A 17554-nucleotide genomic window follows, 5' to 3' on the forward strand; every position below is an offset into this window, starting at 1 on the left:
ACGAGCCCCCGTGATGAGAGTGGCAACCGCTTGAGCAGACATCTACGACATGCCAAGCACTGTGCCAGGCAGGCCACGCGTGTCGTCTACAAGGGCCACGATCCTCTGAGAGGCCGCTATCATCACAACCATTTTACAGATGGGAAAGTGGAGGCACGTGGTCAAGGTCAAACCTGGACTGGTCAGCATGTTGCATGGAGCTCAGCTGCTAAGGTCTTGACTTCCCAAGACCTCCAAGAGAGCGGAGCTGGGTTCCTTGGCAGTGAGGCCCGACTGGCAGGAGGCCAGCTCAGTGTCCTGCTGCAGTGGGGTGAGGGGGGCAGGAGGCCAACGGGAGCAGGGAGTTGGGGAGAAGCAGAGCTGGGCGGGGCCCCAGGAGCAGCATGGTCTGCAGGCAACAACGTGGGTCCCAGCCATGGGGCCCTTCTCCCATCTGAAGCCACTCGGCCACCTCCTCGGCTGCCCGGCCTGGCCCTGGTGTGGCCACGTCCCATACACAGCAGCCACTGTCTGTCCAGCCGTGGGGTGGGGCACCCGGGCCCAAGGCCGGCTCTGCGGCCTGTCAGGAGATTTACACCCGGCTCCTAACAGCCGAGCAGAGTCGCAGGCGGGGGCTGAGCCCCAGGTGGTCCGTGGTGAATCGGCCCCCTGTGAGCAGATGAAAGCCGGTCGGTGGCTAGGCAAGGAACCAGGCGGGTGGGGGGCCAGCAGCTCTCCCAGGGGCACAACTGGGGCTTCCAGTGGCCTGGGGTTGATTAGGGGAACCGTGGAGGCCCGAGGTTAACCCCTTCCCTCCTGCTGGGTGCACTCCCCCTGGGGGCGTGGGGTCCTGGGAGCCAGGGGTCGGGAGCAGTCGCCTCTCCTCAAGCCGGGCATCCCTCCAATCCCACCTGGAGCTGACGGCAGACCTGTGGCAACTTTACGACAGCCACAGTCCTAAAGTTGCAGGCTCAGGGTCACTCTTCCTGCCCACGTCGTCTCCCGCCCCCAGCAGCCCCAGTGGCTGTCTGCTCACTTCCTTCAGGCCTCCGCTCAAATGTCACCTCTTCAGGAGGCCTCCCCTGTCCCCCTCCCGCTGTGGGTACCAGCCCTGCACTCTCCACCGCTCCCCCCCACCCCCAGCTTAGATTTTCTTTGCAGGACTTCTCACTACCTGAAATTAAACTAGCTAATCATCTGTTTACCTCGTTTATTCACTCAACAAATATTTACTGAGCACCTACTAAGTGCTCACTTCTGTGTTCCAGGGTCTACATCAGTGTCTGGCAAAGCAAAGAACCTCCACCCCATGGAGCATATGTAGTAGTCAGGGGGGATGAAAAATACGTGAAATAAATGAGTGAACTATATAGCATCTTAGGAGGTGATAAGTAAAATGAAAGCCGGGAAGTGTAAGGGCAAGAGGGGGATGCCTGTGTGTTTGATTAAAACAGCGTGGTCAGGGGAGGACTCACTGAGAAGTGTGAGTAAAGACTTCGAGGTGGGAAGCACACACGAGCCACACGTCTGGGGTTGCTGGGGGAGGCGTGCCCCAGGTAGAGGGAACGGCAGTGCAAAGGCCCTGAGGCAGAAGTGTGAAGCTGCCCAGTTTGAAGACTGGTCAGGAGGCCAAGGTGGCCAGAGTTGGGTAAGTGAGGAGAAGGGTGTCAGAGAGGAAGGCAAGGGGTAATGGGCACAGATCAGGTTGGGCCTCGTGGGCCATGGTGACCACAGCATGGTTACCATTTCTCCCCACCCCTAGTGTGTGAGACCCAAGAGGGCCAGAGCCCATCTGCTGGGTTCACTGCAGTGTCCCTAGCTTCTAGAACAGTGCCTGACCCAGAAAAATATTTGTTGAAATCATCCCATGTACACTTTGGGGAAGAAAGGGCCCCCAGGCAAGGTGTCAGAACCGCCCCCGCCCCCTGGCCTCAGGCAGCATGGAGAACCTGCGTCCTGCCCTCTCAGCTGCAGCACCTGCCAAGCCTGGGAGACAGGGTGAGCGGTTCCCAAACTGCGGTCTACCCCAGGCTCGCCGGCGCCACGCCGCCTGCTGCCCCGTATATTGAATCCTGCTCCACTGCTTCTCTACCAGCCGCCAGTGACGCTGAGGGACACCAGCACCGAGAACCTCAGAAACCAAGGCCACACAGGCAGGAAGCCACCAAGCCAGCCTTCAAACCCAGCCGGCCACCTGGCTGCAGACTGGGCACGCTCTGCAGGGCAGCGGAGGGGAACGACCTGGCCACAGAACCCACAGCCAGGCCTCGGGGATCTGCAGGCGCCCCTCCCTGGCTCCCGGGACCAGTCTCTACTCCCACCCCTCCCCACAGAAGGCTCAGCCCTCACACGGGGTCGGGGGGGTGACGAAGCAGGAGAAAAGCCCAGAAGGGAAACCCTGTGATAATCCATCAGGGTTGTTGAGTACCTCCTGCAGGCCAGGCAGCTGCAATTCATGTAAAGCTCACAACTCGCCGGAGCAGAAGCTAGTATCATCCCCATCTTACAAATGAGCACGCTGAGCTAGGAAGGCCCTTCTGAGTGGCCCTGGTTTCCCTGAGCCCCAGGGTGGAGCCCCCGGGGTGCACCGAAGCTCACCCTTGGGCAAGTGGCTTGGCCTCCCGGCCTGTCTCCTCCTGGGGTTGCCGAGGATCAATTAAGAGACTCTGGGGGACTTCCCTGGTGGTCCAGTGGTCAAGACTCTGCGCTTCCAAGGCCGGGGATGCCGGTTCTACCCCTGGTTGGGGAACTAAGATCTCACATGCCGTGCGGCACGGCCAAAAAAAAAAAGAGACTCTGCACAGGGCCTGGCACACAGGGAGTGCTCGTTGACCAGCAGCAGCTGAGCTGCCCTCTGACCACTTATAGGTGGGGAAACGGAAGCGGGGAAAGGAGGAGGATTTGCCCAAGGTCGCAGAGTGAAGGGCAGGTTGGGGCTGGAACCCAGGGTGCAGGTGAGACCTGCCCTGAAGGCCGGGCAGGGGGAAGAGCAAGCAGGTGCTCAGATGGGAGACCGGGAGATGTGCCGCCTCCTACATCTGCTCTTTTCTATAAGCGAGCCTCTGCTAAGATTTTGTTTCAAGTCATTCTAACACCACTGATCTGGCCCGTACCGCCTTGCTTCTGACTCCGGCTTCTCTCCGCTCCTGATTTCTTTCCTTTCCTCTTGCTGCCTCGACCTATGCCACCCCTTCCCCTGCCAGCTCACCCTGAGAAGGGGCTGTCTTCCCCTACCAGCTCACCCCGAGAAGGGGCTGTCTCATGTCTGGGGGACCTCGGGAGAGACGAGCAGGCAAGGACTTGACTGGGGGCTTCCAAGGGCAGGGCTGAGCCTCCACCCTCATCCAGTGGCCTCGGCTGGGGAGGGGGGGCAGCTGCTCTGGGCGGGGCAGGGCTGAACGTGGAGGGTTCCGGGGGATTCCAGGCATTGGCCGGTCCCTGGGAGACTTCCCACCAAGCTCCCAGCGCCCTCCGCTCACACGCCGCTACACAGTGGGTGCTCACTGTTCTGTGCAGTGGCTCCTAACGCCTCATCATCACGTTGAGCCCAACCGTGGCTCCCATTCATCCCGATTCTGCCCCTGGAGACTTAGACTACGACACCACCTCCCTCAGCGGAGACTTGATACCTCTATTACTACGGCCTGGGTTTCTCAGCAGCCACCCTGCTGCTGACCAAGAAACGTTCACCATCGGCTAATGGTGTTAGTGGTGGGAGTACAGAGGGGATGCCAGGTACCAGGGACAAGAGAATACCACAGATACAGAGACTCACAAGGACCCTCCCTCTGCTACAGCCAGATGCTATCCACAAGCCATCACTGATCTCCAGGCCTGCAGGCCGGGTGGTATCATCCCACTTCCTGGAGGAGGCAGCTGAGGCCCAGAGAGATCAGAGACTTGCCCAAGGTCTCCCAGCCAGGCAAGCTGGCTCAGAATCTGCTCTCTGTACCAAGGGCCTATGGCTCACAAGGGCTTCCCAGCCATCACCACCTTGAGACTCTTGGGGTCACTGACCCGGTTCACAGATGACAAAACTGAAGCCAAAAGGGAGCCATGATTGTCCAGAGCCACAAAGCCCAAGGCCAGGGGCATGGACCCATCCACATCCAATCCCAGCAGGAAGGACTCAGCAGGAATCTGGCCAGGGCAGGTGCCAGCTGGGAGGTGAATAACTTGGGCCTGATCACCAGGTTCAGGAGCCCGAGGCGGGTTGGAGGAGGTGGCCCTGAGAGGCCTACAGGGAAACTCTTCCAGGGCCACCGGGCCCAGCTCTGAGCCTTTCCCAAGTGGCCAGGTACTGGAGTGGGCCCAGGAACTGGACTGATGGGGAGCCAGGCCTGGGGGGCCCTCACTGGCGCTGCCCTGGTATAGCCACACCCCGTTCTCAGCCTCCTGCCTCAGGCCCACTTAGCCCTGGAACTGGAATTGAAGGCTGCCTCTGGGAAGACTGGCGCCTCCCTGCACCTGAGACAGTGTGAGGCCCTGGTCAGGTTCTCAACATCCCCAGGGCTGGATTCTCTCCTCCCTGGAACCTAGTGACCCTTTGGTTCAGGATCCCACGAGACAATAAATGTGAGAGGGTTTTCTAAACTGTAAAGGGCCACAGTTACAAAGAGAAGGACAGGGCAGCTCTCAATACACCAGGCATGAGCATGCGGTGAGTGGGGGCCAGTCCACACAAGAGCTCTGCTCAGAGCTCAGGAAGCAGCCAGTCCAGCGACGGCCAGCTGCTTCTTTGTTTCACTCATTCATTCAGGGAACACAGGCCTCAGGCCCACTGTGGCAGCTGCCCCTCCAGTTTCCCCAGTCTGAATCTGCAAACTCCAGGTCATTCAGCAGGCAGAAGCAATGAAACACAAACTTTCTTTGATGCTAAAGTGCACGGATCAGGGCTCCCTGCACAGAATATGTGCTCAATAAATATTTGCAGAATCAAATTTGCATTCCTGATCTTAAGATGTGGGTCCTGGGGTCAGAGTGTCTGGGCTCTATGTGACTTAAGTCACATGCTAAGACTCAAAGAACGTTTCCAGGGAGGGGATCTGGCCTTGCAGCCCGAGCAGCCCCTACTTCTGATGGCTCCCTCCCTCCGCCACTGACAGAGGAACCTGGGGTGGAGTAGAGCAAACCTGGCCCAACCTCCACCCCCAAACACACACACACACCACACACACACACACACACCACACCACACACAGACATACCACACATACACACCACACACACACATACATACACACACCACACACACACATACATACACACACCACCCACACACACCACACACACACACATACACACACCACACACACACACATACATACACACACACACCACACACACACACCACACACACACACATACACACACAGACACACCACACACACCACACAGACACACCACACAGACACACACACATACCACACATACACACACCACACACACACACACACACACACACATACACACACACACCACACACACCACACACACACATACATACACACACCACACACACACACCACACACACACATACCACACATACACACACACACACCACACACACACCACACACACACCGCGCACACACACACACACACACCACACACACACACCACACATACACACACACACCACACACACACACTACACATACACACACACACACCACACACCACACACACACACCGCACACACACACACCGCACACACACACACACCACACACACCACACACACACACCACACATACACACACACACCACACACCACACACACACCACACACCACACACACACCACACACACACACCACACACACACACACACCGCACACACACACCACACACACACAACCACACACACCACACACACACAGCACACACACACACCACACATACACACCACACACACACACACCGCACATACACACACACACGCCACACACACCACACACACACATACCACACATACACACACACACACCACACACCACACACACACATACATACACACACCACACACACACATACCACACACACACACACACCACACACACACACACCACACACCGCACACACACAACCACACACACACCACACACACACAGCACACACACACACACAGCACACACAGCACACACACACATACCACACATACACACACACCACACACACCACACAGACACACACAGACACACAAACACACACACACACAAACACACACCCATCCTTTTCCTTTCCTTAAAGGTTGCAAATCCATACTCCCCCAGCGAGCCCCCAGTGGGCAGTCATCCCTTGGGGTACGGGGAGCCAAGGGTAGGTCAAGTTGATTCAGTCAACTCCTCTTCCCAGCTTGGCTTCCTACAGCCCGGGGCTAAGCACAGGCACACAGTCGGCGGGGTGTGGAGCGGAGAACTGCAATCCGCCACAGCTCCCAGGATCCAGTGCCATCTGTCTGACCTCGGTGACTGCCCTTCCCCCGCTGGGCCCTCCTCCCCGACCCAGGGGCTCAGTGGCTCTGGCACTTACGTCTGGGCTCCCGGGGTCCATCCACGGTCACCTTGATGGCTCTGTGGTAGGTGGCCACTTGCGTGGGGTTGGTGAACACGGTGATGGTCAGTGTGAAACTCTTCCCTGGGGAGAGTGGGGAATAAAGAAGAGGTTGGCACCTGGAACTATTCACAACACCCTGAAGCCTTCATCTTCCAGAAGGAGCAGCTCTCTCTACTTTGAACCTGGGCAGAAGATAGGGTTCTGGGTAAAATTCAAGCTGCTGGGGTTGGCATTCAAGGCCCCGGGAGGTCTGGCATCAACTTTATCACATTCCCCTGCCCCACGCTCTGGCCACCCTGGCTTGCTTCCCCCCTGCTTCTTGGCCTTTGTTTGTGCTGTTCCTTCTGTCTAGAGACCCTTGCGATTTTGGGGTGGGGAGCTCAGATGAGTACATGTTTTTTTTCATGAAAATAATTAGTGATCTTTATAGAAGACTTTGAGAACACAGAATATATAAAAAAGAAGAAAAAAAAATCACCCACAGTTCCACTAGCCAGAGATAAACACTATTAACATTGATTTGGGTGTTCTTTCCTGCAACCCTTTTTGGGCGAGTGTGTGTTTTTACATAGTTGCAATGACACTAAAATAAGTATTTCCATACCCTCTTTTTTGTTCACTTAACACATCATAAGCACTTATGTCATTAAAAATTCTTCATAAACTTCATTTTTAATGGCTGCAAAACATTTCAACTCATGGAAGCCTTGTCTTTTACTTATCCACCTCCTTACTCTTGAGTGTTACCTTGCTGCTAATTTCTTATTGGCGTGTGCAGCTGGGGCTGAAAAAGGACTGATTTGGGAACTGCAGACATTTCATTTGTAGACACAACTGTTATTTCCAGAACTCTGTTCTATTTTTAGATAGACATTTGGCTCCAAAGTCTCCATTCAAAATTCCTGAGAGGGGAGAAAACTTTTAAAATCATCATTTTTGTTTTACCATTTAAAATAAAACGAAAATGGCCTTCTGTTTATAAAAATCTTTGTCTACATCTCTGCTTATTTCCTTAGAATAGATTCCAAGAAGCGGTGAGTGATTTCATCGCATCAGAGGGTTGGGATGGATTCAGGGGCATTAATCTCTGCGGTGAGATGACTCTCTGGAGAGGATCATCGTGATTGGTGTGGGCCCGAGTCTACCGTGATGCTGTCAGCGTCTTCGTGACCTCATCCATCAAGGTGGAAGATCTCTTAAACACTCTTGACTTCGTCACCTTTGCTCTATTACTAGTGAGACTGAAAATTTTTATATGTTTATCATCTGTCCTAATCCAACACAAATCATTGCTTCATGGTCTTTCATACTTTTCTATTAAGGTTTCAATGCCTTAAGGAAAAATCACTCTATCAAGCTTGTTAACACTTTCCTTGTCCTATTTGTGGCAGTCGGTTTCCCACTTCACTGGCCTTTACATTTCGCTTTCTGACACCAAGCTGATTTGCATTTTCAGTTCTACCTCTTGCTCGTGATTTCTCCTGTCATTTTATGTTTAGAAAGGTTACCTTCAATAAACACCATCCTCTCTACCTTCCACGTTGAATTCTTTGATTCTTCTGGGGCTTTACTGGTTGGGTTTTTCTTCAAAGGGCACCCCAATTTTCCCAGCACCTTTACTGAAGTGAGAGCCCCCCTCTCCCGCCCTGTTCTCTACCAGCATCAAAGCCTCCATGCGTGTGAGGCTGGGGAGGGGTGTGGGGGGAGCTTCACTGATCCTCAAGTCAAATTGGCCTCCTCCTGCTCTGCCTCTGAGCACCCCTATCTCTGGTCCCCAGTTACAGGCCTGGGGACTCCCCGAGGGCAGGGGCTGATGGCCCTGTGCACCTGTGTCCCCCCAGGGCTGTCCTCGTCCTCCCAACACCTCTCCAGGGCAGGCAGGCCTGATTCCATATTCCCACTTCACAAGTAGGAGACGAAAGCTTGGGGGGGGGGGCGGGGTGTGAGAAACGATAGCTTAGCATGGCTGCTACTTGTTGATCCGGTGATGGAGGGAAAACTCCAGCCTCAGAAAGAGGACAACCCAGCACAAAAGAAAACCAGCCAGGCTGCCGGGGCCACACCCAGGAACCCAAGGGCTTCTGAGACTTGGGGGGTGTAGGGGGGTAGGGGGACAGAAGGGGTTTAAATTGAGGTGTGACTCGAACTAGGGAAGAGTGGGGGGCCTCTCTGGAGGGATTTGCCAGACCTGCCAGCTGGAGGCAGGGGTGGAAATGCAACCCACTCCTGACCTGGAGCTCTGGGCCAGAGACACCCACCTGGCCCTCACTCAGACAACAGGGGTGCTTTCCATGCTTTCTGGAAACAAGAAGTGCAGAGGCCTCCCGCTCCAGGCCCCACCCTTCCCGGGACCCTCCTTCCCCCCTACTGCTTCCCCTCACTCTGAGGTCTTTTCCCTCCTGAATCCTTCCCCCTACCAGTCAGGCCCTCTCCAGGGGTCCCTGGGCCTCTGACCCTTCCGTCACCTCCTTGGTACCGCAGGGTGCCAAGCTGATGGGTAGTTTAGGTTGACAGCCCAGAGCCGGATGGGCCCCTGTGCCCCGCACTTGCCAGCTCCCTGAAGTGCTCTATTTCTCACCTTACTTCCTTCAGGTCATCACTGAAAAGTCACCTTTCCAGTGAGGCCCTCCCCGGTCACTTTATCTAAAGGAGGCATTTTTAACTTGGCATCCCTCTTAGAATTGAGTGGGCTCGAAAACTGGGATAGGAAAAGAAAAAAATGGCAACTGTATTGTCCCTAGCCTCTAGCTGAAATTTAGCATCTCTCTTAAGGATGAACGTAGACAACAAACCACAGAGGCATTACAGCAGTCCCTGTGACCTTGTCACCAACAGACGTCACAGATATTTACATATCACATTACAGACGTTGCAGATTTCTTTAAATATCTTTCATGCTCGTCACAACTTCAAAGTCACGGTCGTCATCAAACCCGTTGCTAGATCTTGTTATTTAACAAGCTAACAAGGCAGCGCATTTATCACAATTTTTAAAAACGTTTTGCTATGTTTTAACATAATTGGTTTTCATTGCCATCCTTTGTATTTTATTTCATTCTTTAAAAAGCACTATTCTGAGACTGTCAGAGGGGTCCATGGGGTGATGAAAGGTTAAGAAGCTCACTCTGAAGCATCACAGACCTTCCCACTCCCACTCGATCTGCTTCAGTTTCCTCCTGATGCTTATTACTTCTAATAATCTACCTACTTATCTAATTAGTCTCCCTTTACTAGATTATAAGCTCCCTGGGGGCCAGAACTTTTGTCTTGTTCATTGCTGTGTCCCCTAGGACAGCATCTGGCATATAGTAGGTGCTCAATAAATGTTTGTTAAATGAATTAAGGGCAGAGGTTACTGCTCCCATTTTACAGATGAGAAAACTGAGACTCACAGAGGGGCAATGAGTTGACCAGGTCACACAGTATCCAGGCAGAGCCCAGGAAGGTTAGAATGTACTGGAGCCTGCCCCTCCGCACCGACCCTGAGCACCTACTCCTGGGGAGTGAGGAGCCTCCACCCCACCAGGCAGCAAACCACAGGCTAGCCCTGAGGTCACCAGCCCACCTTAACAGCTTCCTCCCAGTTTCCAGGCCTGACACCACCCCTCCCAGGTACCCACAGAGACCAGGGAGGGAGGAAGGGAGGGGCTGGCACTTGGGAGCAGGAGTGGGAGGGAGGGGCAGGTGTCAGGTGCCACAAGAGGCAGGGGCCCCACGAACCACAGGTGGGGAAAGCTGTCTCCCTGAGCGCCCGTCACCTCTCTCTCCGCCTGGTGGCAAACCCATCCGTCCACCTCTCCACTCTCTTAGAGCAGGAAGCTGAGAGGACAAAGGAGGTGGACAACGGTGCAGAAACCCGGGGCAAACTCGCAATCAGCCGGGAGCCCAGGAATCGCAAATCAAGGTGCTCCCACCGGCCCTGGTAGGAGGGGGAGAAGTCCTAGTCCGGAAATAGCTGCTCCTTGGGGCTGAGAGTGGCCCTAGGCATTCCCGCAGGACCTGGGTCCCTGGATGGAGCTGCAGGCACAGCGGGGTCTGGCAGTGCGCCCTCGGGCAAGTCCCTGTCTCTCTTTGCCTGGGTTCCTGTGGGACAAGCCCCACTCACTGGGGCCTCATGGACAGCGGGAGGGGACATCTCTGGGGGCCTCTGGATTTGTTCAGTGTCGACCAGGAAGCCATCCACTCCTCCCCCACCAGTGGTCCCCCTAAGGCTGCACCTACACATTGGCTCCCAAATCTGTCTCCACACACTACGGTTTCTTTTTCACCAGTTCATGACAGTTCAGGAAGTCATGTTGTTTTCATCTTCACCTAGGCCAGCGGCCCCCTCCTAGACAGCATTTTGGGGATGTGTGCTGCGTGGTCCTCAAGAGGTGGGATGTGGAAGGCGGGGGGTATGCAAGTGTCTAGCACTGCACAGGGCAATCAACTATTCGCTCTTCCCGTGTGGGAAAAACTTGCTTATGTAGATTCTCTGAGCCATGAGCCTAACTCAGTTTTACATAAAACAAGGAAAAAGTTTTTACACTCTTTTAATATCTACTGAATTTTCTGGGAGGGAAGACAATTCCTTTTCTTTAAAATTTTGCTCAGACTCTTGCCAAGAATTGCTCACAGCTTCAGCAAATCATGTCATTGACGGCAGTGCCACGTTCAGACTTTGAGTCATGTACACCTGGCCTGTCGGGCCGGCCGCAGGGGTCACGGGGCTTCGGCTAGAGGTGCAAACACCCATCCACCTCACAGTGTCTGTCATCTCGCCCCAACATTTACATATTCAAATAGATACATTATTATAAGTTACTTTTCCTTTTTCTCTCCATTATAGCTATGGAATTATATAGATTTTGAAAATGCACATAGGTGGATAGATTGTTATCTTGCGCGTTTCAATTGTAGGATGGTAGAGGGCGCGCTGCAAAAATTTGTTGTAAGAAGGGGCACTGTGTCCGGCAGGGCAGGGACCTTGGCCCTAATCACTGCAGGAGAATGACTTGGTTTCCTTCCCTTCCTTCTCTTGGTTTACACCTTCAGGCTTATCGTGAGAGCTCTGTGGTGGTATTGTGTGTACGCCTTGTACGGAAAGCTATCTTCTTGGAATTAAGACAGATTCAAGGAATAAAATGCAAGGAAACAAGCAGAAGTTTCCTTCTGGTTTCTTAGTTCTGGCAGAAGTCAGAGAGCCAGGGAAAGGCTCTGAGTCCCAAACCCCAGCCTGTCCTGACTCCTAAAGTGGCCCAAACTGTCTGTGTCAACCACCGATCTGTTCCTCAGAGGGAATTTCCCAGTGGGCAGGAGGGGCACAGCAGATGCAGAGCTGCATGCCACAGGACCCCTGTGTCCTCCTTCCTCACTGCCAGCCGCCTCCACTTCTCCCACTCGACACTTCACACTTTCTGGGTTTCCCCCACCCCCGCCCAAACCACACCGTAATCAGAAAATCAGTGACTGTCACCATTCAAAGGGACTGCAAAGATCTCCTCCAGCCCCAGGCATTTGAAGTAACAAAATCTCTGACCTGTATCCAGCTCTCAGCATGTGCCAACTGATATGCTAGTACCCGTTTCCTTAATGCTCACAAAAATCCCACGAGGTAGGTAACACTGTTATCCCCATGTTACAGACGATGAAACGGAGACACAGAGAGGTTAAGCCATTTGCCCAATATCATCCAGCAAGTCACTGGCAGAGCTGGGACTGAAATCCAGGTCGGCTGGTTGTAGAGCCCAGGCTGTTGAAGACCATGAGCCTCCAAGGTCTGAAAGTGCCGTCGGGTTCCACGGGCATCGGAGCGCCCACTCAGGCCTCTTCTGCCTCCCAGGACCACTGAGGCTGGCAAGAGAATGGCTGTGAGGATGTCTCATAAACCCAGCCTCCTGCATCTCCCAGAGCCATGACCCCAGCCTCAGCCTTGCCTGCTCCAAGAACACGCTGCTACACAATGCTTTGGAAACCTATCTCCCTCCTGGCGGGCCTTGCAGGGTGGGTGCAGGTCTGTGGGTATAAATACCAAAAAGAAATCGTTTTCAGCAGCAGAAGGGCCAGGCAAGATCTCAGTAACACAGAGAATCACCGTCTCTTCTCTTTCTGGAGTTCACCTCCCAGAAGAGGGTGTAGGTGCTTTACTGGGCTCCCAAGACTGACCTCCCCTTCTGCTGCAGCTGTAGGGGGCCTCCCTCGCCACCACCATCTGGGCCGGCGGACCTGGCCACCACCCCACGGTCCAACTGCATCCAAGCAAGCTACCACCAACCAGTGGCGAGCGACTCTCCACTCAGGGCTGGGGCTGGGATTAAGTTGCAAAACGCTCGAGAGATTGGGGATGACAAAAGGGGCTTGGAGACTAATTAGGAGCAGCAATGAAAGCTTAATTCATAAAAGCAAACATTTTCCATCCATCAACCTGCAACCAGTTAAGGGCAACGTCTGAAAGAAATCTGGGCGTGGGGAAGGGAGCCAACAGGAACAGGAAATGTTTGAAAGAATGTAAACTATTTCAGTTTCATAAAAAGTAACAAGTAAACAGTTATTACATGCAAATAATGCCCTGGTTTTAATTAATGCTGAAAAGTCAAAATATGTTTGACATTTGTATGTATACACTGAGCGGCTGGAGAGGAAAAAATGGTGCCCAGATGCCCTTTTCCGAGCAGGACCGGCGGCTCAGAGGGAACTAAAACCTTAAGCAGGTCTTGTTTATTGGTGATGAAAAGTACCATTCTGCCTCAGCCTCTGTCGCGACTGGAAGCAGAGGGAACCTAGCTTACTTTCTTAAGCGGGAGGGGCCGGCTGATGCTTAGGAAGGACACTCCCCACTTTTCGGCAGGCTGGTCTTAAAGGGCCAGCGAGCCCTCAAGTCTCCATTTCGCCCCAGCAGGGGTTCTAGAACTTCTCCACCCAGAAGTGATGATGGGTTTCAGTTCCCAGCAGCCTCCCACTCAACAGCCCCTGGCAGCAGCCACAGCGGCGTCTGGTCCTGCCTTCCTTCATCTTGCCTGAGGAAGATCAGACAGGCAGGGTGGCACACCAGCCATGATTCTAGGGTGGGAGACGGCAGCCTTCAAGCTATGCTTTCCAACATTCAGCATCCTGCACTGCATTCGTTTCTTTTCTAAACCACCTTAAGGCTCGAAGAACTGGTGAAACTGTGGCTTCAGGAGACCGCAGCTGGGGAGAAGGCAGCCTCAAAGTGTGGGGGAGATTCCACCCCAGTGGGGAGAGTGGCTGGGGTGCTGGGGACCTAAAGACCAAGGATTTGTCTAAATCAGCCTCGAAGCATCCTGCCAAAAAAGACTGATGAGGCCCCATTTTGAAGACAGGGATAGTCCACTATCTTCTCCCAGCATCTTTTGTGAGACAAGGGTGCTTAATCGGGAAAGAGGGGAGGTTTGGAAGACTTCACAAGTTAGTAAACCCCAGAAATGGGAAGAAAATTGTGTCTTTTTCCGGCAAAAGACCCTAACTTTCTTCACATCCTCAGAAGGGTCTGTAACACCCCAAGGGGTTCCAAAACGCTGTTTTGATGCTTGGGAAGGACACTCCCCACTTTTCGGCAGGCTGGCCCTGAAGACCTGTTTCTGGGGCTGCCACAGGGACCCCAAGGCCTCGCTCTCAGCTTCCTTCTCCCCGCCTTTGCCATTGCCAAAGTCGGGCTGGCGCGGTCTCCCTCCCGCTCACCTCGCCCGCTGCGGCCCACGAAGCGAAGGTCGTTGAACCTGGCCACCTGGTTCTTCATGACAGCCGAGGCGTTGCGCAGCTCAGCGGAGTAATTCTCATCGTTGCCCGCCATCACTGTCACCACCGTTCCGTCTGGCACGTCCCCCAGAGCCACCACCTGAGGGCATGGGGGCAGGGGGACAGCTTAGGAAGGTAGGGGAGGCCAAGGAAAGAAGGGGAGGAGCTGGGCGGGCAGCTCCCCTAGGTCCCAGGCGCACTGCAGATTTTTCAAATGCGGGTTGGAGAAGAGGTTGAAAAACAATAGCGACCTGCCCCCCCAATACAACAAAAATCAAAAGACAAAATCTCTACCTTCCACACCCAAATCCTAGATCAACTGGTTAAGTCACGTCCTGAACAATTTATCCTTTCAATGAAATTTAATCTAAGTGAAAGCAGTGAATGAGCGCAGGCAGTATGCTGTGGGGTGCAGTTCCTCTCTTCCCTTCGGCTTGAGCAAAAGAGGAATCAACACGCTCCTAGCAACCAAGTCTCTAAATGAAAATAATGTCATCAATAATAACGGGACTGCTCCCCACATTCAATTAATGCCAGAGCCCTTTGGGGTACAAAATTTGGCTCCTGAAATGCAGCCCAGGCCCAGTTTATCTGCCTCTGCAGAGCCTGAATTCGTTATGGAGGGAAAATGCAAAATGCAAAACAAACTGGTGTTTTCAGAGGGGTTGTCCAGAAAACCCCTTTAAAGTGAGAGAGGGGCTTTTGACAGCAGGAGGACGCACCTGCTGGGAATTGCAGGATGGGGGTGGAGATGCCCCCCCTAATACAGTCTACCCCGCGCCCCCACACCAAGGAGCATGGGGAGGCAGATGCCTTTTGAAAAGGAATCAGACTGCAAAGGCAGTCACAGCCATTTAAACGTGGCCACCGCGTGCAGGGACTAGGGATCCAGATGGTAAAAATTTCAAGGAGAAAATGTTTGGGGTCTGATTAAAAAGGCCAGATTTCCTGTCAACATCCTGTCTTCTTTTAATTTCAAAGATTCCTTTTAAGCTCCAAGTGACAGTAAAACCTCCGATCTGAGGATTAAAGTCACACGGGCTTCCCCCTCCCCCTTCTCCCCGGGAGATTTTCCCCACTGGTATTTTAAGATGTCACCCGGGAGACCTCAAAGAGCCACTCATCCCTTTTTCCAATTTGGAGTCGTCTTAATGGGACCAAGGACGGCCTCAGCTGCCAGGAGCCGCTGTTTCCAGCCACCTCAGGCACCCGCCACCCCCAGCCGCTGGCCCTTCCTGCCTTGCCCTTTCTCACGGCAGCTGTGAGAGGTTTAGGGGAAAACCAAGGCGTTTTCGTTTCATCTCGCTGCCCCCTTAAAAAAATGAAAATGAAACAGTCGCCTACTCCCCAGCAAAGAGAAAAAGCTCCTTTGAATGACTGGGGGTTGCCAGGGGTGGGAGCGCCCCCAGTCTCTGCCTGACATTCGGGATCCCGGCCGCAACCGTTTAGGGTTCGTTTAGGCCCCCGATCCCGGCCTAGAGCCTCCCGGTGTAAAATTTCAGAAGCCGGGAGTTGACGGTGTGAGCAGGAAGTGTTTCCGAAGCAGTGCAGAAGGAGGGGTGCTGCTCCTCTGAGAGGCGGGTAGGCCCTCTCCACCCTCCGCGCCCCGCCTCCGGTGTCCTCGCCCTGGTCCCGGGACTCCTCTGCCCCGCTGCCCGCAGGGCTGTGTCCGAGGGATCCGGGCTGGGGAAGAGCGAAGCCCCATCCGCCCGTTTCCGCGTCAACGTCTCTCCGCAGGGCTCCCCAAGGGTGGAGGGGCCAAATCCTCTAAAAGCCGTCCGTGTCGGGTGCATCCGAGAAGGAACGCCTAAGTCCCCGGCCGGAGCGCGCAAAGAGACCGAAAGCGCCCGTGGCTCGGCTGCTGGGCTCGCGCCGCGGGGTCGCGGGCACGTCCCCTCCCCTCCCTTTCTGGGGCCCTGGCTCCAGCGGCTGAGACGCCCGAAGGCGCAGGGCCGGTGTCCTCCCGCCCGGGGCCCCGCACTCACCTTGAAGGCGACGGGCAGCGTCTTGTTACAGCGCCAGTGCGAGGGCAGCACGGAGCAGAGGAAGTTGGGGCTGTCGGTGCGCACGAGTTCGCCCGCGTGGTCCGCCAGCACGTCCACCATCGAGCGCACCTCGGGTCGGGCGCGCCCGCCGGGCCCCACGGCCGCCTGCGCGCCCAGCGCGCCGCTGTTCTCGCCCATCTTGCCGCCGCCGCCGCCGCCGCCGCCGCCGCCGCCGCCGCCGCAGGGGAAGGCCGTGGAGGGAGGTGTGAAGCGGCGGCTGGTGCTCGGGTCTACAGGAATACGCATAACAGCGGCCGTCAGGGCACCGGGCGGGCGGCGGCGGCGCGGCTCCCCCGGGGGCGGCTGGCGCGGGCGCCTCCTCGGCCGCCGCTGCCGCGAGAATCGGGAAAGCAGAAGCAGCCGGGCCGAGGCCTCAGGGCGCAGGGGGCGGCGCCCGGGGACGCCTCGCCTGGGCCCGCCAGCCGCGAGGCCTCGCTGCCCCGACGGCCGCGCAGCCGGTCCGCTAGTCCCGCATCCTGGTCGAGCGGCCCGCGTGCGGCCGCCCCTCGCGGCGATTCCGGTTGCCTTGGCCGCGGCGGGGCCCGCGCGGGCTGTGCCGCCACCGCCGCCGCCTCCCGCCCCCGCAGCCCGCTAGCGGCCTCCCCACCGACTCCGCGGCCGCAGCCCCAGAGCAAATCCTCGAGAATCAAGTGGCGGTGCCGAAACCGCCTGCGAGGGGTTAGTACCCCGGCGCCCGCGGGGGCGGGGCCGGCCCGAGCGACGCGTTGTGCAGCCAATCGGAGCCCCCATCGCGGGCACCTCGGCAGCGCCCGCGGGGGAGGAACGGGGACCGCCGAAGGCCGCCCAACGGGGAGGGGCGGAAGGCTCCGCCCCGCCGAGGAAGCCCGGGGTTGGGGCCCCCCAGCGCGACCGCCCTGGGCTCCTTGAGAGTTCTGGGGAGCCGGAGCCGAGGCTAAGAATTTGTTTAAGACGTCTAGTCCCTACAGAGGCTCATTTGCCGCCGCCTCCTGACTCGGGGGCTGCAGCTCCTCTTCTGTCTCCCTTGCCGGCCGCCCGCAGCCAGGCCTCCCCAGCTCCAGCTGCTTTCGGCCTGTGAAGCTTGCACCCTCAGCTGGTGGCCGCGGGGGCCTCAAGGCCGGTGACATCCAGCGGGGAGCTGCCCCAAAGTGGCTTCTCACTGCCCCTACCTGTCCCGCAAATTATTTTGACCCAAGAGCCTCCACCGCATAGGAGATTACGCGCGAGCCAGAGGCCTCTGCAGCTCCCAGCTCTGCGCGAC

The 17554-nt window shown here is 55.7% G+C and overlaps 1 protein-coding gene across 1 annotated transcript in view; it reads right to left on the reverse strand.

Moving 5' to 3' along the window:
* RUNX3 (RUNX family transcription factor 3) overlaps positions 1-16560 on the reverse strand; it is a 29896-nt gene extending 13336 nt beyond the window's left edge. The window contains exons 1-3 of the mRNA XM_068537793.1: positions 16255-16560; positions 14213-14369; positions 6512-6616 (exon numbers count right to left, since the gene is read on the reverse strand). Coding sequence (XP_068393894.1) covers positions 6512-6616; positions 14213-14369; positions 16255-16560 — 568 coding nt within the window. The remainder of the gene's footprint in view (positions 1-6511; positions 6617-14212; positions 14370-16254) is intronic.
* Positions 16561-17554: the final 994 nt, after the last annotated feature.

Source organism: Eschrichtius robustus, chromosome 3 (assembly GCF_028021215.1).
Source record: "Eschrichtius robustus isolate mEscRob2 chromosome 3, mEscRob2.pri, whole genome shotgun sequence".
In the NCBI taxonomy this organism is placed as follows: domain Eukaryota; kingdom Metazoa; phylum Chordata; class Mammalia; order Artiodactyla; family Eschrichtiidae; genus Eschrichtius; species Eschrichtius robustus.